The sequence below is a fragment of the Cnephaeus nilssonii genome (assembly GCF_951640355.1).
Source record: "Cnephaeus nilssonii genome assembly, chromosome: 6".
NCBI classification, from domain to species: Eukaryota; Metazoa; Chordata; class Mammalia; order Chiroptera; family Vespertilionidae; genus Cnephaeus; species Cnephaeus nilssonii.
Genome location: NC_137077.1, coordinates 18,205,316 through 18,229,629, shown reverse-complemented (window position 1 = coordinate 18,229,629; position 24,314 = coordinate 18,205,316). Strand labels below are relative to the sequence as shown.

At 38.9% G+C, this 24,314-nt stretch overlaps 1 protein-coding gene across 1 annotated transcript in view; it reads right to left on the bottom strand.

The window, feature by feature from the left end:
* The window catches only part of CDK17 (cyclin dependent kinase 17), an 83,988-nt gene that overhangs the window by 25,088 nt on the left and 34,586 nt on the right, over window positions 1–24,314 (bottom strand). Inside the window, exons 2-5 of the mRNA XM_079775263.1 lie at window positions 18,719–18,865; window positions 12,207–12,371; window positions 8,802–8,935; window positions 6,367–6,492 (exon numbers count right to left, since the gene is read on the bottom strand). Of these exons, the coding sequence (XP_079631389.1) occupies window positions 6,367–6,492; window positions 8,802–8,935; window positions 12,207–12,371; window positions 18,719–18,836 (543 nt within the window). The 5' untranslated portion in view covers window positions 18,837–18,865. The remainder of the gene's footprint in view (window positions 1–6,366; window positions 6,493–8,801; window positions 8,936–12,206; window positions 12,372–18,718; window positions 18,866–24,314) is intronic.

The following is a 24,314-nucleotide window of genomic DNA, read 5'->3' as shown; positions in this document are numbered from 1 at the left end:
CTCTATTCTACTGGATCATTTTGTCTTAAAAAATTGCCATTACCATCATCATGACACTATCTTAATCCTGTAAATAATATGCCAAAGTTAAATTAAGTTGTGGGCAGACTTTGAACCTCATTTTCATACCCCATAATACAAAAGGTGTCCCTCCCCAAAATGTATACACACACTTTGAATAATTATTCAAAAGCAATGTTTATTAAAATATATTTCATTTTCAAAATTAAGTTAACAGCTGTTAAAGTGTATATACATTATTTGGGACACCCTTTCTGAAAGACAACAGGACTTGACATCCTATTTTCTCACCTACACTTAGAAACAAAAAGGACTACATACTATCTATATCAGTAAAGCCATGAATGAGGAACCCAACACTCATTGTTTAGGAAGAAACAGATTCTTAAAATGTGTATAACCTATAGTTCTAATACAATGACAAATGTTCATATAAACATTTTCAGTCTATGGAATTTGTACTTAGTAGTCTCACAAGCTTCCACTGGATATGTCATCACTGTAATTCAAGAATGCTCAAATGAATCTTGACTACCTGCAGGTGGGCTTTCCCACTAATCTAATATTCCTTTTATTATCAAACCCTAGAGGCCCGGTACATGAGAGACTGACTGATCAGTTGCTTTCCAAATGTGCCTGGACTGGGGATAGAACCCAAAACCTAGATATATGCTCTGACTGGGAACTGAACTCAGAACCTTTTTGATGCTCCAGGATGATGCTCCAACCAACGGAGCCACCTAGCCAGGACCGCTATAGTATCTTTTAAGTCTTTCTGTAAATTTAAAAACTATTATAAAATTAAAATTTATTTAAATAAAAAGTCAGGGGGAAAGTGGGGGTGAAGGGTAGGTGGGGAGAGAGTAACCAAAGAACTTATATGCAAATATGCAAACCCATGAGCACAGACAACAGTGTGGTGAAGGCCTGGAGTAAGGGTGTGAGGGGGGAGGGGAATCAATGGGGAAAAAAGGAGACATCTGTAATACTTTCAATAAATACAAATTTTTTAAAAAAAATGAGAAGGATTCAGCTAAGAAGACTGAATATAAATGAATGTATAGGGATAATATTCTAAGCTTCCTAAGGAGATGGGATAGGAAGATCAATTCCTCAATATTACAACAAGGAAAGAATAGAATGAGTACAGATGTAGGTAGATTTGTACATTTGTTACTAAAGAAATAATGGCTTCTTTCTTCCTTATCAAGTAGGAGAAGAGACTGTCTGCTTAGAGGGAGAAGGGAAGAGTTAACCAGAGAAAGACAGTAAGTAGGGTAGCCACACAGTACTTTTAAGGTTGACAATCATACTACCTAATAAAAGAGTAATATACAAATTGACCCTAACTCCGCTACACCCACCAGCCATGCCCACCAGCCAATCAGGAGCAAATATGCAAATAAACCCAACCAAGATGGCTACAGCCACAGAGAGCAGGAAGGAGGCTTGGGTTTCCCCGGTAACAAAGGAAGCCAAGCTTTCCGCATGCCGTTGCAGGCCTAAGCCTCCACTCAAGGCTACAAAGTTTCAATTATAGAAGGTAAACAAATCCAAACAGAAATGGCGGCAGCCACTGAGCTGGAAAGAGCAGGAGGCTTGGGTTTCCCCTGGCAATGGAGGAAGCAAAGCTTCTGCAGCCCTGGCTGGCCTAGGCCTCCGTTTAAGGCTACACAGTTTCAATTATAGAAGAACACAAACCCCAAAAGAAATGGCTGCTGGCCACGGAGCGAGCAGGAGGCTTGGCTCCGCTCCAGGCTACAAAGTTTCAATTGTAGAAGGTAAATAAATTCCAGATACCAGGGCATCTGCTTGGGTCGCCAGGGGGCGTGGCCGGCCTGCAAACCACCACAGGCCCTTCACCCAGGCCGCCCCACACCCCAAGGGAACCCCCACCCTGATCCGGGATACCCTTCAGGGCAAACCAGCTGGCGCCCACCCGTGCACCAGGCCTCTATCCTATCTAATAAAAGCGTAATATGCAGATTGACCATCACTCCAACACACAATATGGCTGCCCCCATGTGGTCAAAGATCCTGCCCCCATGTGGACACAAGATGGCCACCACAAGATGGCCAGCAGGGGAGGGCAGTTGTGGGTGATCAGACCAGCAGGGGAGGGCAGTTGGGTGGGACCCAGGCCTGCAGGGGAGAGCAGTTGGGAGGGACCAGGCCTGCAAGGGAGGGCAGTTAGGGGTGACCAGGCCTAAAGGGGAGGAAAGTTAGGGGCAAACACGCTGGCAGGGGAGCAGTTAGGCATCAATCAGGCTGGCAGGGGAGTGGTTAAGGGGTGATCAGGCTGGCAGACAGAATCGGTTAGGGGCAATCAGGAAGGCAGGCAGGCCAGCAGTTGGGGGCCAGCAGTCCCGGATTGTGAGAGGGATGTCCGACTGCCCGTTTAGGCCCGATCCCACCAGGATCGGGCCTAAATGGGCAGTCGGACATCCCTCAAAGGGTCCCAGATTGGAAAGGGTGCAGGCTGGCCTGAGGGATACCCCCTCAACCAACCCCCCGTGCACGAATTTCATGCACCGGGCCTTTAGTCTATAATAAAAGTATAATATGCTAATTAGACCAGACGTCCTTCGGTCCTTCGGACATCCTTCCAGACAAAGCCAGGGCTGCGAGGAAAGCCTGGGTCCTGAGTGCCTGCCCGTGGCAGGAGGGAAGTCCGGGTCCCAGGTGCCTGGGAGGCAGCCAGGGGAAGGAAGGCCTATTCTTGCACGAATTTCGTGAATCGGGCCTCCAGTAAATTTATAAAAGAACCAATAAGCCTTATTTATGTCTTTTCTCCAACAGAAAAATATTCTATGACTTGTTTCTTAATTCCTATCCAAACAAAGGATTTATGTTATTTTTACTAGTCTATTTATTATACATTGCTAATATTGAAACATAAAGTTTTATACTTTTAGAAAGACAAAACTAAAATTTTATATTTTATCTTGAAAAAATCCTTTTTAGATAAAGTGTATATTATCCATAGAAACATAAGCTCTAACACATGTGAAGAATATTTTTCTTTTTCCATATCCTTTCAATTTCTCTCTAACTGGCTCCTTCATACATAAACTTAGGTTATTAAAGAATAAATTTCTAATATATTTCTAAAGAAACCACATTTTTGTAAGTTAGGTGAATAATGAAAGGGATACATTGATAGAAATAAAAACACAGCTGGCATGATTAATCTGAAATCTATAAGCCATTTCAGATAAAAAACCAAGAGAGGTAGGTAGGAATACCACCCAATCACAATAAAAACTAAAGTCACTTGTAACATTCATTAGAGGGCACTGTTTTCCTTAATTTCATGTAGACCAAAAAAGACAGCTTTAAAAATGATAGCTTTAAAAATCACATGGTGATTGAATCATACTTTTAGTCCCAATCTGAACATTTAATAACTTCAAAATGTATTCTAAGTACCAATCTTGGATAAAAATTGATAGCCAAAGAACACTTTTAACCAATAATCAAATGACAAAGTTGTTTACACATTGATTGGTTACTTCCTGCAAGAGCCCCAATAAACCAAACTGGATCCAGCCTATCATCTCAAGCCCTATTTTTTAATATTAATCCACATTTACCCTTCATATCAGTTATAATGATACCTACATTTATACCTATGGTGGGTTTGTTTTTTAATCCTCACTCAAGGACATGTTTAGAGAGAGGAAGGGAAAGAGGGGAGAGGTAAAGAGAGAGAAACATCGATGTGAGAGAGAAACTTGAACTGATTGCCTTCTGTACCCTCCCCGAATGGGGATCAAACCTGCCCTTACTGGGAATTGAACTGGCATCCTTTAGGTGAATGAAATGATGCTCAACCAACTGAGGCACTCTGGCCAGGCTATAACACTGGTGTTTTTTTGTTTTGTTTTGTTTTTTAATATATTTTTTTGATTTTTTTACAGAGAGGAATGGAGAGGGATAGAGAGCTAGAAACATCGAGCAGCTGCCTCCTGCACACCTCCTACTGGGGATGTGCCCGCAACCAAGGTACATGCCCTTGCCTGGAATCGAACCTGGGACCTTTCAGTCCGCAGGCCGACGCTCTATCCACTGAGCCAAACCCGTTTCGGCCCACTTGGTTTTTTAATACGTGAAGTTTCCTCTGCTTAGAACACTCTTCTACCCATTGTCAACCTGACAAATTCCTACCCATCCTTCTAGAGCCACTATATCCTCTGTAAGTCCATGATGTACAAGGACATTTTATTTGCTATATTTTGTTGTCTCATAGCACTTTATTATTACTTTTTAAATTTATTTCTATTGATTTCAGAAAGGAAGGGGAGAGGAAGACAGAAACATCAATGATGAGAGAGAATCAGTGATTGGCTGCTTCCTGCACGCCCCCTACTGGGGATCGAGCAGCAACGTGGGCATGTGCCCTTGACCAAAATTGAACCTGGGACCCTTCAGTCTGCAGGCTGGCACTCTATCCACTGAGCCCAACCAGCTAGGGCTCTCACAGCACTCTATATGTACCTCTTCTATAGGACTACAGCCATCCAAAAGAAATCCTCATATATACAATCACCTGAATTTATGTCAAAGATGACACTGCCTGAAATTTCAATAAACAGTATTGGGTCAATTGCTACATGCTTGAATATATTTGCAAGACATATAACTGACAAAGGTCCTTTATACAGAATGCATAAAAAATTCCCATAAATCAGTAAGAAAAAGGCAGAAAACCCAATAGAAGAGAGACAATAGACCTGAGCAGTTAATTCACAAGAGAATATCTAAATGCCCAATAAACATCAAGAAACATTATAAAGTGTTCAACTAGCTGTATACCTGAAACTAATAATTAGAAAAATTAACCTCCTTCCCAGAAATCTAATTAAAAGAAAAAAACTTTAAAGTGTTCAGCTTAGTTTATGGGAAATTGAAAAATAAAACCACAAGGTAACTCTCATCAGAAAGTCAAAAAATTTTTTAAAAGGGACCATATCAAAAATAGGCAAGGAGAGCAACTAGAACTATCAAGTACTGAAAGTATAAACTGATAGCCAAAGAACACTTTGGAAACTGTTTTGACAGTATCTAGGCAAGCTGAACATATGCACATAATCTTATCCAACAATTGCACTCCTAGATATGCACCCAAAAGAAATGCTTACATATGTTAACCAAAACACAAGTACAGAAAGGGTGATAGATGCTCTGTTTGGTAAGCCCAAAACTTAAACAACCCAAATGTAAGTGCCCATCAACAGGAGACTGAATAAAGTATAATATATTCACACAATAGAATAACATGTGACAATAAGAACAAATGAACTATAATTATATGCAACAACCTAGATAAAACACAAGCATATACTGAGCCAAAGAAGCCAACCACAAAAACAATATATATTGTGTAATATATGTAAAAATCTTGTATAAATACACATTTATATATTTGAAATAAATATGGTTTAATAATTTATATATTTTTAATTAAAGTTCAAGTCTAAGAATAATCAGAAAAGGAATATCAAAAACATTTTTAAAATAAATAAGAACAGGCATACAAATGAGGATTTTAAGTCTTTCCAGATATTAAAATATACTATAAATACAATATAATCAAAACAGTAGAAAACATAAGGGCAAAATTAATCTTTAGCATTACAAGGCAGGGATAATGGCTAAAGTTGAGAAAGTGGGTCTCAAAAGTAAACACAGAGGTGGCAGGAGGGGGTTTCTGGATTTCTGAAATTTTATCAATCTGTGTACTGGTTATATAGGTATGTTAACTCAGCAAAAATGCATTGAGCTATACAATTATGGTTTATGCACTTTTCTGTATATCTAATTCATACCTATATATATAAAAGCCTAAGCGACTATTATGACCAATTGCACAACCAACCGGTACCTATGATGCACACTGATCACCAGGAGGCAGACGCTCAACACAGGAGCTGCCCCCTGGTGATCAGTGTACTCCCACAACCAACCTCCCCCTCAACCTCCCGGGGTCCCTCCCCCGGGCCAGGCAGCCCCAATGGGACCCAATCGGCCGGGAGGGAACCCACCCGTGCATGAATTCGTGCACCGGGCCTCTAGTTAATATATATTTATGTATCTAATACATATTCTGTACATCTAGCAGATGTCAATAAAATTTACCAAAAATAAAATAGAACATAGCTTAAACCCTATTCTAATATGCATCTTTAAACCCTTAAGAATGGAAAACAATAAAATCCAGAAGGAAATGAAATAAAATTTAGCTATTCAAAAACTAAATATAAGAATTAATATAAAATGTTTACATCCAAAAAAATCAAACAAAGCACATCTAATGGTGTAGGTTATAGGAGACTAAAAACTTACTAAGGAAGCTCTACGAGATCTTCGGCTCATTGGTTGGTCAAATGGTGGACTGTTTATCTGAAACTTTTCAAGATATCCATCAGGTATTCTGATATCTGCAGGCAGTGATAACCGTTTATTTAAATCCTAAAAAAAAAATTTTTTTTTAATGTTTTTGAAGGTAACTACAAACAGAAAAGATAAGGGCATTTGGCTTTTGGATTCATGGGCTATAATATATTATTTCTTAGTGATATGTAACTGTGAAGTTTTATTATAGTAACAAAGTATCTGTATTGATTATATATAATATACTGAATGCAAGCATATTTATTCTAAGCAAAAGTATACAATGCAGTTTTATAGAAATGGTACTTTGTAACCCAGCTATTTCTGAACTCTTTTCAAAATGGAATTTACCTTGACATTCTTATATCATACTAGAGGCCCAGTGCATGATTTAATCATGCACCTGGTACACCAGCTGGCTGGCTGTCCGCTGGTGCACCAGGCCTCCCGAAAGCCTCCGGCGCGGTGGAGGCTTTCGAAAGGCCTTGTGCCGGAGCAGACAGACAGCCAGCTCCCCCGCTTTGGCTTTTGATCGCGGGGGAGCTGGCTGTCTATCCGCTGGTGCACCAGGCCTTCCGAAAGCCTCCGGCGCAGCCATGGCACAGACGCTGAGCTCGCAGCGCCATTGGCGCCGCGAGCTCAGCGTCCTGCTGGCCCAATCAGCTACCCCGGCCACCCTGAGTCCCGCCCCCTGCGCCTCCTGCTGGCCCAATCGTGGGCGTAGCGGAGTGATGGTAATTTACATATTACCATTTTATTATGTAGGATAGTAGGAATAGGTAAAGGGTACCACAAAATGTGATTGGTTTAAATGAACTAACCAAGTACATACTGTATGACTTTGTATACAACACAGATACAACTGAAATTTTTTATTATTGCTATATCAATGGACAGAAATAAGCAAAAAGCATTTCTATTTCGTTTAATTATAGAATATGAACTGGAAAAAACACGAAAGGAAATCCTGCTTATATTATCACATCAACTAACATAAATCCTACAAAAGTAAATCCCTATTATTCATAATAGTAACAAAACCATGAAACAAAATTGAAATGTATATAGACTGTATAAATATTTGAGATATATGACTTAAGTATAGAAATATACCATATTTTCAAGTGATAAGATTAAATAATAAAGACAATGGCTCTCCATATTAGTTTCATATTTAACATAACCCCGAACAAATCATAGTAAGATTATTCTTGGAACAAAACAGTTAAAATTTACCTAGAAGAATAAACAGAAATATGCAAAAACATTCTAAAATAAATCAGAGAATGTGTATGTGAGGTGGGGAAATACTGAGAAAAGAAGTCTTTCCAGATACAAAATACACAATAAAAACAACATAATCAAGACTGTCACCTTTAAGAAAAAAGTATATATAGCTCACTGGAAGAATGAGAAAGTCTAATAAATAAACCTTAAAATATATAACAAAGAAAATCATATATCTATATGGTAAGTACAATCAGGAATCTATTTTTATTATTATTGTGACATAAATTATACAGTGATATGAACAGTTATCAAGTTGACCTCAAGAGATAAAAATGTTAATTCATCATTTAGGAAACTGATATTGTTTTCCTTAACTGAATCAGCAGCAATCTTTATCAATGAAAATGCAATCAAAAGATACCCTAATCATCATTATCTCCACTCAACAGCACCGAAAAAAGTTAACAATACTCATTTTAAAACATGCCCAAGTTTTTTTAGAGAAAACTATTTTAATCTACAGTATTCTGAAATGATAACATTCATAATCAACTTCTTTCCTCAAGCTTATACATAACATTCACAAAGAAAAGGAAATGAGCTCTTCATTCTTCCACGTGGAGAAATAACTTATATGTGCTACAGAGATTAGTAAATATAATGAACCATAGAGGAAACAATACTCACATTTATAATGTAAGGCAAGAAGAATTGATGCTTATTTTATGTATGTATACCTTTTGAAATTTGAAATATTTATAAAATAAAATATAAAGTATACAGATGAATCTCAAAACTTAATTAAAATAATATTTTCCAAATAGAGTATTTTATTCATATATCATTCTGATTTCCAGAACTTCCAAAAATTCACATTTCCCTCACAGAGAACCTACACAGTGTTTTGAAAAGTGTTAAATATAATTAATGCATGCTTGCTTTGGGATAGTAGATAATTAGAAAAAAAGAAATAAAAAACTATTCTTCACTAATGCAGAGGAACAATTTTCTTTCAAGTTTCATTTGCCTTCATGAAAATTTTCAAATAGGCATTTAGACTGTTTGATATATACATGTATATTTACATACATACATACATACATACATATACACTCACACACACTCACACACGCATATTTATAGTTATTAATGGTTACCTCCATTGAGATCCGTCTATGTATACGATTTCTAAGACAAACACCTGTAGGTGATTGGACTTCATCAGATGACGTCCCAGAAGCTTGGTCACTCTCACCATCTGATCCCATTTTTAGATTTTCATGAACAATATCTGTATTAGAACATGAAACATTTACTTTGTGAGAGGTATTATTACATAATTTATTACTATTATAGTAAGATTTAGATAGCCAACGCATAAAGAATCACAGCATAAAAAGTCGTGTACATTCTGGTGTGCAGTTAATAGATTGAAACATAAATGTCTTAAAACACTAGTAAGCAGTCCTTTTATACTCTCAGATTATGAAAAATTAGGGAAAAATTAACATTCAAGATTATTACCAAGGTTGAATAATAAAATTAAGAGACTGGAAATAACAATGAGAATTATTGAAGTCAGTTCTCTCACTTTTCAAGTCTGGGAACTGAGACCTTGAAAGATTAAATGACACAGCTTATAGGCAAGAACAGAAACCTGGTCTTTTGCTATTATTTAGTTTAGTATTCTTTCCATTAAAACAATGGGCCATTGGCTCCACAGCCAAATGAGTTAGTTCTTTATAGTTACTCTTCAAAACTATGCTCATGTGTCATCACTCAGTGAAGTTTTTTCTACTCTCAAAGACAGATGATTGCTATGCTCACAATGTACCTACTGCACTGAACAGCATTTTGTGGTTCATGTAATTTTACACCAAATTGTGGAAGAGATCCTTGAGGGCAGGATTTGGCTTATTCACTTTTGTATTCCAGGAATTAACAAAGTGCCTGGTACTTAGTAGGTGATCAACAAATTCCAATGAATTAAATAATAACTAAAAATCAAGAAATGGACTAGATAACTGGGACTTCTTTGTTCTTTACAAATGAAATGTTATATAAAAGAATATGCCAAACAAAAAACAGTATTTTATAATAAATTTGAACTTTCATAAACAATATTTGCTCATAAAAATGAGAACTGCTTAACAAAAATTAAACGCAGGGATCTCATCCAGTCTTAGAATTCATACATTTTTATATGTTGCATTACATTCTTGAGAAAATGTATTCACACTAAAAAAACCAGTTGCAAATGGCAATGGTTTTTTAAATAGATCGACATTTAATTTAAGAATACACTTCAAGTACAGAGATTTCTGGAAAAATTTTATACTGAGATCTGAACAAAATAACTTGGCAGTAAAAGTCAATGTACTGGAGACTGATTCTTGATCTTATGATATCTAACATCTGAGGCAACTATTCTTCAAAATTTGAAAATCTCAAGAAAACTTTTAATAAAAATAATACTTTAAAATGTATAGCTTAGTTTGCATGAATGTATGCATAATATCCAGGAAGCAAAAACAGAGAACTGAAAACCCAAAGTTGTTATGCACAAATTGACTGTCACTTTCTTAAGAGGGGCTGCTGATCTTGGTTAAGAAGGTGCTTGGGGTTTAGCTGCCACGCTGGAATAAAAGATGAAGCCTTGGTATCCAAGCTGCAAGTGAGAGCTTCCTGCAGAAAGGCACAACACTCACAAAGTGCTACATCTTCAGTAAAGGGCAGTCTTAAAAAACAAATCTGTTCTACTGCACAAAGACTACAAAGGAGCATATTAATTTCAGACTATAAATAAAAATTTGAGTACTCCCTGACTCAACAAAAAAACTGCTCATGTCATTAACAAACAATTGCAGTTCCAACATGAATATTGGTTGATATTTTCATTTCCGAAACAATGCAGGCTTATGTAAAAATTCCACTCATTTGTCATTGGTGTGAGCAACTTCTTTGCTGAATCAGGTAATAGTTTTTAAATACTAGATGAATATTTATTTCTCAAATTGCTCAAGCTTTGTGCAATTCACAATGTAAAAGCTACAGACAGGGGGAAGAGAGGAGAGAGGAGAGAGGGGAAAAGGGGAAGAGGGAGAGAGGGAGAGAGGGAAAGAGGGAAAGAGGGAAAGAGGGAGGGAAGGAGAGAGAAAACATCCACCTAATGTTCTCCTCTCTATGCACCCATTGGTTGGTTCTTATATATGCCCACAACCTTGATGTATCAGGACAACACTCTAACTGAACTAACTACCTGTCCAGGAATCAACATCACTTTAAGTTTAGACCAAGGGTCAGCAAACATGATTGTTTTGTATGGCCCTTGAACTAAAAATTAACCATCATTTTTGCATCTTTTAAAAAGTGCTATTTTAAAAAGAAGAATATGCAACAGAGACCATATGTTGTGCACCTGAAAAATTTACTATTTGGCCCTTGACAGAAAAAGTTTGCCAACTCTTGGTCTAGACAATTAACAAAACAATAAATCAATTCCTGATCTAAAGTGTTTTCTAATTTCTGTGGGGTAAGTACTCCCGCCATGCCAACTTCAAGCTATCAACATGACATTATTTAACATGTATTTGGGAAGACATATGTAAAACATTACATAGTATTTTGACTATACAGATACAATAGAAATAAATAACCCCCAAAACACTGGTAATAGTAAAGTATAATAAAGTTAATTAGGAAATAATTATTTAAGTATTCATTCCCGTTGTTTTCAACTTAGCTTACCTAATTGAAAGTTTGTATAACTTAAATTTTACTAATGGCTATGTTTAACAATCAACTTATAAAATTCCTGAAAATTTAACAGTCATCTGTCATGAACTAGTGTGAATCGACTCCAATATACCATAGGGTTATACCTCTAGGGATAAAGGCCACACTCAATTCCCATAGATAAAACCTCACTGTAGATAAACTCACACTTCCAAAATTAACAAAATCCATGAAGAAATAATCTACCAAGGAAGAGTAAGCAGCAGACAAGTGCCCTCAGAAACTTCGGTAAATATAATTGTCATAAGACTACAAAATAATTACACTTAGTTATTTTAGAATAAAAACATAATAAGCCACCATCAAACAAAGACTAGAGAAATAAACAGATCTTTGCAAGTATAATTTTTCCTAGATATTTAAAATGATAGTAACATAAGAATAACAAATCAGGTGCTAATCATATACACTAATTATTGTACTGGGTTATCATATGGTGATAATCTGGAGTTACCAGGTATAACCCTAAATTAGGCATTACCTCAAGCTGCCATATCTTTAAATTTTGCATACTCCTCTCAAGGGTGCTGTTTTCTTCATGGTGGACAGATTTTCAAATGTTATTACCTCTCTAGAACCTTCCATCTTTCTGCTCTCTCTTATTCTCAACTTGATTTTTATCTTACAAATCAGGTAATGCAAGACACATCAGATAATAAAGGCTGGCTGATTTCCCTATACCTAAAACCTACTAGCTTTGTACATGACCTACAGTCAGAAAGTTAAGAAAAACAAAAAACAAAAAACTAAACAAGTAATTCAATTACCTAATCTGCTTCCATTTCTGGGCATTGCCATGAAGGAGCCAAGGCTTCCTCCAATAACACTATGTGGTCTCCGCAATGGGGGCTTCTTGAAGGACCCTGTGTACTGGTGTAGGAAGGAATGCATGCTGTGAGAGGTTGGAGGCCTGCCATTCTTCACAATAGGCTCTGTGGTTCACAGCATCCAAAAATCATCCCATTAACAGCCCAAGGTCCAGGAGCACATGAAAAGAATTAAGAAAGCAAAACAGAAAACAAAAGTTATAATAGAGATCATTACATTAACCTCATTTCTTAGGCTATCGATAAAAAGTATTAGAATTAAAATAATTTATATGAAAAAATACTTACAGAAAATACTGATTTGAAATTGGCTTAGTATTGATCTATTTCTTATATAGTCGAAATTAGTTAGCAATCACCACACTAATATAACTTATAGATTTTTGATCCACTTGCTTATTTTAATATATCTCAAAACTATTTCCACACTATACCTATATTTACTGATTGCCTATTGCATGCTGTAGAAGATGAAAAAACATGGCTTTGGCAAAAAGGAACTTATATCCCTATTTGCTAAACATTCAAAAAAGCATGTCAGTTAGTTAATAAAACAGAAATACTTAAGTACAGCTCAATGCAGAGGTTCTGAAATTTATTACCCCAAATTTGGGATTTTTTAATAATTTCTTAAAATCACAGACATATAAACAAGCAGAAACATTCTTAACCTTTTGCACTCGGATGTCGAGTGTGACTCGACACGGTTAGCATCGGTAGCAGCTCGTATGTCGAGCCACACTCGACACGTAGTTTCACCGCGAGGGGGAGGGGGACTTTTGTCTATTTTTCCAGTATCTTTTCTTGTTTTCATTAGCATGAAAGGACAAGTAAAATGTAAATGCCGTCTCAACTGATGCCAAAAAAGAAAAAATGAAAAACCGATAACACATGTGAAATTTATTAGGAAACTAGTACATGATCTTGTTGGAGAATTCAGAGATGGTACACTAACTTCCAGGGGTAGATTATTATCCACTAACTTAGAGCAACGTTTAGATGGAAAGCTCCATATAATCACACCTCACCCTAACAAAAAACACAAAGATTGTGTTGTTTGTTCTAACAGAAAAATCAAAGGAGGAAGAAGAGAGACGATTTATATTTGCGAAACATGTGAATGTAAACCAGGTCTTCATGTGGGTGAATGTTTCAAAAAATATCACACCATGAAAAATTATAGAGATTAAAATTACTCTTTGAATGTATCAATAATTTGAAATATAAAAAAATACAAATAAGTAAGTTTGTATGAAAAGAAACTCCAGTTTTTTATTCTACTGCCGCGCTTTGTAAAATCTGGGGTATTTAAAAAATTAAACCCCAAGTAGAATAAAGGAATTGAGAAAAAAGCAAGCGAGTGCAAAGGGTTAAATGCTTAAAAGTTATTTAATTATAAATAGGGGAAAATCCTGTTTTGTAATGTTTACAGGGAATTTCATGACTCCTTCCCACCTCCCAAAATGAGTTCTGATATAGGTTAAGGACATGATGAAGTCTTCTGCGACACACCATTAGTCTTTCATATTAGAATTGTGTTTTTACTGACATAGTCAAGGAATTTAAAAAGGAAATGGGCTTCTCTGAATATCTTCTCTTCTAAAATGAAGCCAGCTCTTCTTTTGTAGCTGATAATCAGGAATAAGGAGTTTGAAGGCATTTCCCTACCTGTAAAGGATATCAGACACTAAGAACAAGTTGGCAGGAGGGGGGCCTGGGATCCATAGAACAAACCAAGGTATAGGCTTAGGGAAAATGAACCAATACGGCCACCTGGCCTGCCCCTCTACTGATAATGGCTACCTAAAAGAAGAGTGGAGAGGGAGGATGAGGCAGAAGGGTCCTTGAGGCTCACACAAGGCCCAAGTCATCTAATCTGGGTAGAACACCAGACTGGAGGCAGAGAAAGTACCCAACTAGTTATAGAGAAAATCTGTCCAAAGTGTCCCATAGACTTGGCAGTAGCTGGGCTGATGAAGAATTTGAGGATCCAGCTGGTGTGGCTCAGTCGTTGAGTATCAACCCAAGAACCAATAAGTAACTGGTTCCATTTCTGGGTTGCAGAGGCTCGATCCCCAGTAGGGGGTGTGCAGGAGGCAGCTCTCTCATCAATGTTTCTATCTCTCTATCCCTCTCCCTTCCTCTCTCTAAAATCAATAAAAACATTTTTTTAAAAGAACTTTGGGATCTTTACATAAGCTTAGTAAGGGAATCAACGACTTAATAATGAATGGGACGGGTTATTTAATATAAATGCATAAATTAGTTGCAAAAACTGTGGATACAGGCTAGAACACCTAAGAAAACTTTACTCTTTCTGGGTTTAAGATTTCAGATGTGGAGTAATAAAATATACTAGTATAAATATTCTGCCAACAAACAACATTTGTTTCAGATGCTCTGTAAAGCTGTCCTGGGGAACATGTTTTATAGTCCTAGTGAATATAGCTAAAAAAATGGAGATCATAAATGCATTCAATTATTCAGGGGATGTTTATTGTGTACCTACCATGTGACAAGCAATATTACAAGCCCTGCACATCAAGAAGTAAACAAAACAAGTAAGATGCTACTCTTTGAAACTATAAAATTTAATGGAGGTAAAGACAGGTAAGAAATTAATGAGTAAGAAAAATATTAGATACTGATAAGCAATATGCAAAATATTAAAATAAAGAGATGCGACAGAGATATAAATGCAAGAAACAGCCAGTCATGGGAAGATGGGTGAGTGGTGGGTTATTCTGGGATTAGAAGCAGTTATGGTAACTTTGAAACAGGTAGTAATATATCTGATTCATGTTTTTAAAACATCACTCTGAGGAATCAGGGCTAGTGGGAGGTAAAGAGGTAGGAATGAACATAAAGGGGTAGTATGAATGAAATCTCTGGCAATGGAATAGCTTCTTTATCCGATTACAGTGGTAGCTATATAAAACTACCCATGTGATTAAATGACATAGAACTATACTCATACTTTATTCCAATGCTAATTTCCTGGTTTGCTAATCCTATCTAATAAAGAGGGAATATGCAAATTTACCATAACTCCGCAACAAAGATGGTGGTGCCCACAGCCAATAAGAAGGGAATATGCAAATTGAGGATCACTCCGCGACAAAGATGGCGGCAGCCAGGCTGGGACGCTTGCGTTTTTGCCATGTCCACAATGCAGGCATTCCACCCTGCCCTACCCGTGGAGGGCCTGTGGGCAGCGCACAGGTGTGGAGGCACGGAGCGGCTGGTGGGCGGGGTGGGACGCCTGCCCACCTGCCCAGAGCGTGCTGCCCAAGGTGACAAAGCCAGGTGCCCTGCTTTGGGCTGGTGGACAGCGTGCGGAGCGGCCAGTGGGTGGGGCGTGACGTCCAACTTTGTCGTCTTGGGCAGCGTGCTCCAGGCTGGTGGTCAGCACGTGCAGGCGCAGAGCGGCCAGTGGGCAGTGCGCTTTGGGCTGGTGGGCCGCGCACACAGGTGTCCCGCCCCGCTCAGGCCACTCCGGGCCTGTGGGCAGCACGCGCGGAGACCCTCTGGGCGGTGGTGGGGGGGGGGGGGGCGGGCGGCCAAGGGAGGGCGGCCTGTACTCCCCACATGGCGGCGGTGGCAGCCGTGAGCACACTAAGCGTAGCCTGTGGGCCGAGCTGAAGTAGCCTGCAGGCCATCAGCGCCGAGGAGTGGCTGTGCAAGTCCCTCCTCCTGGCCCAGAAGGTGCGTGATCACAGGGACAGCCACTGTGGCGGGCCAGACTGACGTCCTCCTGGCCGCGCCACAGGGGTTTGCGGATCTGCGCAGCTGCAGGCCTCCAGTATACGCATCCTCTCCTCCCCCCCGGCGTGCGAATGTCCCCCAGCGAGCTGTCACCTATGCACGTCTGCAGCAGTCTCGGACCATGGTGCACACAAGTTCCCTTCCGCCCCTCTGCCGCACTTCCATCAACCCCAGCATGTCTACATCCCCCACAGGACATGCGCACACCCCCTCCGGCATGCTCATGTCCTTTGGAGAGTGTCTGGGTGTTCTGGGTGCTGAGCGTGAGCGCCTGTGAGATGACAGTGAGAGAGAGTGGTGATGCCCTGTTCCCTTGGAGGCCAGTGCAGCGACGAGATCACCTCCATGGGGCTAATGCAGGTGCTGAGGTGGGAGCAGGTGTGGACAGACACACCTGGTGGGCGCGGGCGGCCCTCGCTGCGGTGCCTTTGATCAGCGTTCAAGATTGGAAACCCAGAGGAGGCAAGGAGTTCCGTCCTCTCAGTGAAATGGTGGGCTAGTTGGGGCAACTGGAGAGGAGGAATGTGCACTTTGGGTGCCGGCACCCATGAGCGAAGGTTGCCCTGACTGAGCCTTGCTTGCTTGGGGCCTAGCGCACTCCTGCCGGGCAGCGGGTGACAGGACGTGCTTTTCTGAGTTAATGAGAGAAAACATTGATTCTCCTGCTGCCCACGAAGGGGGAAAGTGGAGTGGGGAGACATGCGGGGAGTGAGCAAGGTTCCCTGTCTGGGGGTTCCAAATCCACCATTGGTTCCTTTCACTGCTGACTAGAGATATACAGGGTGTCCCCCAAAATGCATACACATTTTAAATACCTACTAATTCCAATGGGTTTAAGCATGAAAAGAAAGAAACAACAATGGAGCAGTCATCTGTTAAAAGTGAGGGCACAAACCGGCAGTTGGACATTACCCGAGGGGTCCCGGATTGGAGAGGGTGCAGACTGGACTGAGGAGCCCCCCTCCCACCGCCCCGTGCAAGAATTTCGTGCACCGGGCCTCTAGTGTTCTATAGTTATGGAAGATGTAACCAAAGGGGAGAACGGAGAGAAGGGTACAAGGGACCTCTCTGGACTACCTTTGCAACTTCCTTTGAATCTATAATTATTAAAAATAAAAAATTTTAACTTTATTCTGGTTACTGCTGGAGAAGAGATGACAGAATCAACAGAAGACTATTACAGTACTCTAAGCAATAAATAATGGTGGCAGAATCAGAAAATGGAAAGAATCAAGCAGACTTAGGATATATTATAAATTAGAGGCCCGATGCATGGATTTGCAATCCAGGACCCCTCGGGGGATGTCAGACTGCTAGTTTCGGCCCGATCCCCGCAGGCCAGGCCAAGGGACCCCACAGGTACATGAATCCACGCACTGGGCCTCTATTATGCATATAAGATCTTTGGTTAATCTCTCCCCGCCCTTCCCCCTCCCCTCCCCCCAAGATTCATCAGTCTGTTCCATGTTTCAATGCCTGTGCGTTTGAGTGTCAGTCAAATGTGTGAAACGTTATATGCATATCTATTATAAGTGCCCTCAATACTAGGGCAGATTGTGGTAAATCTATATATATAAAAAGCCAGCGACTGTAAAGACCGGTCGCTATGATGCCTACTGTGGCCAGCAAACTGGCCCGATCAGGGGGTGGGGCTGGCCGGCTCTCCCCCCTGCCAGCCTGCCCCTGATCAGACTCTCCAATCCCAATCAAGAGTGGGCCACCGGCCAAACGCCCCCTCCCCTCCCCCCACCCGGCCCCACCAGATCAGCCCCCCCAACCCCAATCAGGGACAGGGCTCACTGGCCAATGGCCCATGGCCCCTTCCCCCAGCCAGCCCAGCCCTGATCAGGTCCTGATCGGGACAGACCAGCCGACCAACCTCCCTCCATCTCCTCCTCCCTACAGGCCAAGCCCTGATCCACCCCCATTGGGGCTGGGCCGGATGGACCCCACCTGTGCACAAATTCGTGCACTGGGCCTCTAGTATAAAATAAGAAAACAGTAAGATTCACTTATGTAATGAACTTTGTCTTCTTCCTATTTTTTGTTGTTGTTGATTTCAGAGAGAAAGGGAGAGGGAGAGAGATATGTAAACATCAATGATGAGAGAAAATCATTGATCGGCTGCCTCCTGCATGCCCCCTACTAGGGATCGAGCCCTCAACCTGGGCATATGCCCTTGACCAGAATCAAACCCAGGACATTTCAGTCTGTAGGCTGACACTCTATCCACTGAGCCAAACCGGCTAGGGCTGAACTTTGTGTTCTAATAGTCAACATGCATATATAAAGTTATAAACTATAATGAAGCCTCAAACAGAAATTTCACATACGTACTATGCACTTTTAAGCTGTTTTAACAGGTTATAAGAAAACAAAGATACTTAAAATTTAATTTAAAAATAGTTACTTAACTAGGATTATATTATACAAGTATTCTTATTTAAGAACAAATAAAAATGGAAAGATAAACGGGACAGAATTCATCAGGGTTAGAGACCAGATACAGTAGTACTTGGAGTAAGACAGGAACATTCCAATAAGCAAGCAAGTTGTGTAGTCTTGTTTCCTAAGAATTAGGGACCCATAGGGAAAAATAAACAAAAGAAAGCTATCAGGAAAGTAAATTGCATTCTATTTATAAATCAAAAGTGTAAAGCATTCTTCCCTCCCCCCCAAATATTTACCATTATCCTTGCTGCTATTTTCTTCAATAGTCATTTGTTCAGCCAATTCAGACAATGATTCATCAATAGTCTGGCTTCCTCGAAGTGTGAGGGACAGCCTTCTCTTAAATTTTTTCATCCTATCGACTGAATGTGACTTGAAATATCCTGAAAGAACAGAACAAAATGAACACAAAATTAAAGCCATGAATACTTTACAGCTCAAGGAAAATGTTGTTCTACATTTATTAATAATTTTCAAAACAGAAATGAGACATTTCCACTTCTGCCAAATATCATAAAATTCAACCACTTCCTTAAAAAAAATCCCCTCACTCCAATTAATGTTATATTTATATAGAATCATTAGAAGAGCAGGAATTCTACAAACTAGAATTTGAGATTCTAGTATCACAATTATTTTTAGGATAGGAAATTTTCCTAAAACATGTTTTTAAAAAACCAACATAGTGAAAATATCAACACTATTTTGATGCACAGGTTCTATCATTATAAATAATCATCATCATATTAGAACCAGTCAATGATATCTTTAGATAGGAGGAGGTGAAGGGGGTAGGGGAGAGAATAATAATGATGTTTGACACTTTGTGAAACAGGAATTTTCATTTAGCCAAGATATTGGGGATTTGTTTTGTGGGATTTTTTTGTTTGTTTGTTTTTGGTTTTGTTTTTTGCTTTGATTGGTTATCAGGAGTCTCTTTCTGTTATCATAACAATGCCAAATGATACAAATGCCTACCCCACACTTTCTTATTTCTTAACTCGTGTAGTCTTCCTAACTCTAAAGAGAAGACTACACTATTTCATTTTCACAAATAAACAAATAGGCTCAAAGAAGTTCCCTGACTGAAGTCAAACAATTAATGATAGAACTGAGATTTAAAACTAGAATTACCATTTACCTTTTTCCTCCACATTTTAACATCTCTGAAATCAGGATGTATCTAACAATTAATAGGATGTCAAAATATAATTGACAGCTTTCTTCTTCTTTTCTTTCCCCCCACAAATAGGATTTTTTATTTGTCACCAGTAAATGTCTGAATTTTAAGCAGAGTATTGGATTGGGGACTCATATCCATCAACTCATTCAACTTTATCACCTGTCTTATCCTCAGTAACTTTTCCAGAACTGCTACCTTCACCATGAAGCTCCATGAATTTTCCCAATTCAAGCTTTGGCTTCTGCATTTTGACTTTTCTAACAAAGACATCATGGGGCGGATAGATTGACAAGCTTTTTCTATGCCTTTTCCAATGCCATCTGGAATCAATTTATTGATCACTTCTTTCAAGTCATTTGTCTGCACCTCTTGGGTCAAGACAAGAGGGAACCCAGCACAGAGTATGTCTATCTCGCTTCTCTCCTGAATCTTGTCTCTTCAACTCTTGATTGAATCAGAGGCTCTACAATGACTTCAAACTCATTTTTTCACTAGCTTTTCAACTATTCTCAGCAGAAGCCTCAGTCTGACACAAGTTTCTCCATCATAGGCAGAAATGGAGGTTTAGATGAGATAATATGTGTATTTCACCAAGCAAGATGAATTTATAGGAGGCAGGCAGTAAATTGTAAGAAACTGTAACTGCAGAACATAGTTAGTCTTTATAAGCCTTACCATTTGTTTAAAACATACTAGGTATTTAAGGTGAATTGAGCTACTGCCAATTTCATCTACCCTTTTGTTCCTATAAGAATTTATACTAGAGACACCTTCCTTTGTAAGGCATCAGAATTTGTGCAGGAAAGGGGTAACTCGTCAAGCTTGGGGGCTCAAACTCTGCACATCCCAAAGAAAGGATTAGCCTCTGACATGTTTCTGGGAGATAATCTCTGAGCCCTTGGAACAGTGGTCGGGAAACTGCGGCTCGCGAGTCACATGCGGCTCGCAAGCCATGGTTTGCCACTCTGTTGACTAATGAGTTTGCCGACCACTGACCTAGACTCTCGATTCCAATAATTACAGGCTGTTGTTGTTCCTTGTGATTAAGCCCCTATCCCAGTGGTCGGCAAACTCATTAGTCAACAGAGCCGCAGTTTGCCGACCACTGCCTTGGAATATCCTGCCTGATAAGTCTCTTTGTATACCTGAGATCTTGGGCCATGCCAGATAATTTACGTCAATAATGTAAAATATGGTAAAATGGCTGTTTTTGTGTGGCTCAGGTTTGGGCCACACTATATCAGTTTGACCATTGGATAGAAGAGGGATGAGAGAAGCTGCAAATGAACAACTAAAGACAATAATGTGGGTACATCCATGGCTACAAAACTAACCCCCAATAAAAACCCTGAACACCAAGACTCAGGTAAGCTTCCCTGATTGACAACACTGCATATATAAGGTTATCACACAAGGCGGCTGGAGGAATGAAGCACTGTCCATGAAACTAAGTCCACTAGGTGAGGATAACTGAAAACTCACACATGGTTTTTCTTGGACTCCACCCTACATGCCCTGTTCCATTTACTGATTTTAATCTGTATTTTTCTGCTATAATACACAATAATCGTGAGTTCAACAGCTTTTCTCTGATTTCTGTGTCCATCAAACATGAGTGTGGGTCTTAGGAAACCTGAACATGCTCAGTGCTTGGAGCACTGGCCCACAGACTGAAGGGTCTTGGGTTTGATTCTGGTCAAGGGCACGTAATTCAGTTGCAGGTTCAATCCCAGCCTGGTCGGGGTTGGGGCTTGTGCTGGAGGCAACCAATCGATGTCTCTCTCACATTGATGTTTCTCTCTTTGTGTCTCTCCCCCTCCTGTATAAATGGTATCATATTGTGGCCCTTTTGACACTCCCAATAATCAAGTATTTGGACACGAATTTACCTTATAATTCAAACTTCTCTAATATTAAAGGACTTATTACAGTGGCAATTATTTTATGTTTTTGAAAGTCATAAAACAATTTCTTGTTAATATTGCATAATTTAAAGAGAAAGCTAAAGATTGTCTGTTTTTAAAATGCCTAAATAACTTCTCTTTAGGTAAAGAAATAATTTTACATGTACAACAAAGTGAGCATTTTAAAGTCTGGATTAAAATCCAATACTGAAGTGGCAGACTAGTACTTTTCCACCATGCTGTTGTCAATCTTTTCAAAATATCAAGTAAGAGTAATATTACATCACAAATATGTCTTTAATTATTTCTTTCTAACATTTTCTACAGTGACTATGGCTTTAAACTAAACCTGTTCTAAATGAGGTGAACTCATTAACTGACATGTAAGCAAATTTTCTATTATTTTTCCCACAAAAATTAAATCATGTACACATCTAATGCTCTTTAGGACACTTAAACTAACCATACTTAATTAGAAATAACATTTAAAAATTAAGTTTTTTCACTAGAGACACACATTTTTTATTTGCATAAAATACAAAGATATTATACAAAACACTGACAGATGACTGAATTAAAATTTCAATCATGATTAACAGGTTTTCCCACCACTTAAATATCTTAATCCTTTGGTTGAAATCTGAGGCTGGTTTTTTTTCCTTTAATAGTAGTGATGGTCAAACACACAAACCAGAAAGGATTTTCCTCTATCCATTAGAAAGATAATATAAGACTACTGTGACACGTAAGATGCAAAATGTCATAACAGAAAACTATTAGGGTTAATCACCTCACCAAAAGCAACCAGAACCAACTGTCGTGGACTCTGCCACCTGAATAGACACTTACAACAACCAGGAGAGTGCTTGCCAAAGGCTGCTGATCTAAATAGGAAAACCATATATGCAAACAAGTTAACACTGCCCATTCCTCAGCCCTGTCCCAACAATGGAGATAGCAATCCACATTCTTAAAGCAGATGCTCGGTGCCAGGGCAGACAGACAGTGAGGAACCTTCACATCAAAAAATTTGAGATGAGTGTTGCACATTTTAATCAGTCTGGTAGATCCCTTATGAGACTGTCATAAATGGAGACACTTGCCTTCCTTTAGGCCTTTTCAGACTGCAGGGATTCCTGCACCAGCAATTATTGGAAGATATAGAGAGGACAACAGTTTTCTGTTGTTGTTTGAGCCAGATATTTTAAAACATCTTTGTCAGGTCACTAGTTGACTGCAAAGATAACTGAATAAAAATATTGGTGACCACATACAACCAGGAATACACATTTGCAAAAATAGTTTAGGAAAGTCACAAATGGATGGCAGCCACGAAACATCAGTGTAGTGGGAGAATCTGGTTTCCAGAGTTAACACACAATGTTCAAGTCTCAAAAAAATGGACAAAACACACAAACAAGAAAGCATGGCCATTCACAAGAAAAAAAAAAAAGCATGACAGAAATCATTTCTGAAGAAGCTCAGAATTGAAATTAGTCAAACATGTTAAATCAAGTGTCCTAAGTATTATAAAAGGACTAAAGGAAACCAAGGACAAAGAACTAAAGGAATCAGAAAAACGTATTTAAAAAAATGAAAATATCAATAAAGAAACAAGGATACTAAGACCATTAAATAGGGAAAGATAGTCATTTCAACAAATTGTGCTGGAAAAACTGGATATATTCATTTGAAAAAGAATAAAGTTGGACCCTTATCTATGCCATATTAAAAATGAACCAAAGTCTAAATCTAAGAGCTAAATCTATGTAACTCTTAGAAGAGAACATGGAAGAATACTCATGATATTGAATTTGGCAATAATTCCTTAAATATGGCACAAAAAGCACAGGAAACAAAAACAAAAACAAAAAAAAAAAAAGAAAAGAAAATAGAATAGAGGTTACGGGAATAAGAGGAAGTTGGCAATGAGGAGTTGTCTAGTGGATACTGAGTTTTTGTTTGGGATGATGAAAAAGTTCTGGAAACTGACAGTGGTGACGGCTACATAATATTTTGAATGTATTTAATGTCACTAGATCGTACACTTAAAAATGTTAAAAATGGTAATTTTTATGTATACTTACAATAAAAACACTTAACTATTTTGTCAGCAGGTATTTATATCAGTTTTTCACCAAGCCTAAATATAGCCAATACCTCATTTCAGTAGCATTTTATTTTTAAAACTAGCTAAATATTTTCAATGTGAATAATCAGCCTATATCAATTATTTAAGAGACATGTAGAGTAAAATATTAGGACTAAAGCTTATGATTAGTATGGTCAAACTCCCAATAAATGACTATTGTTTCTCCCATCTTAACAATAAGAACAAATTGGACAGACTATAAAATCATAGTGTTTGAAAGTCAGAGAGCAGAGATGCAAAGAAACAAATGAACTAAATTCTGGAGGGAATAAGCCCTTTGTAGAAATGAAGACATGGCTGGGGTCATGATGAAAGGAGTAAACCTGCTATAGAAGGGGAAACTAGCCTAACTTTGTTTTTTCCCCTATTACATGCCTAACTTTTAACCAACTTTTGGCAAGACATTAAAATCCTGAGCAGCCTCATTCACAAAGTAAATCTGCACTTTCTCAAAAGAATTCCAAGTACTGGAGCAGCTTTTTTTGGGGGGGATAGAGGGGGCAGGAGCTTGAGGAGGTAGGGTTGCAAAATGCTGGGACCAGGGCAGCAGACCTAAGAGAAAACTGTCCTCAAGGGGCACAGAGCCTTCACCA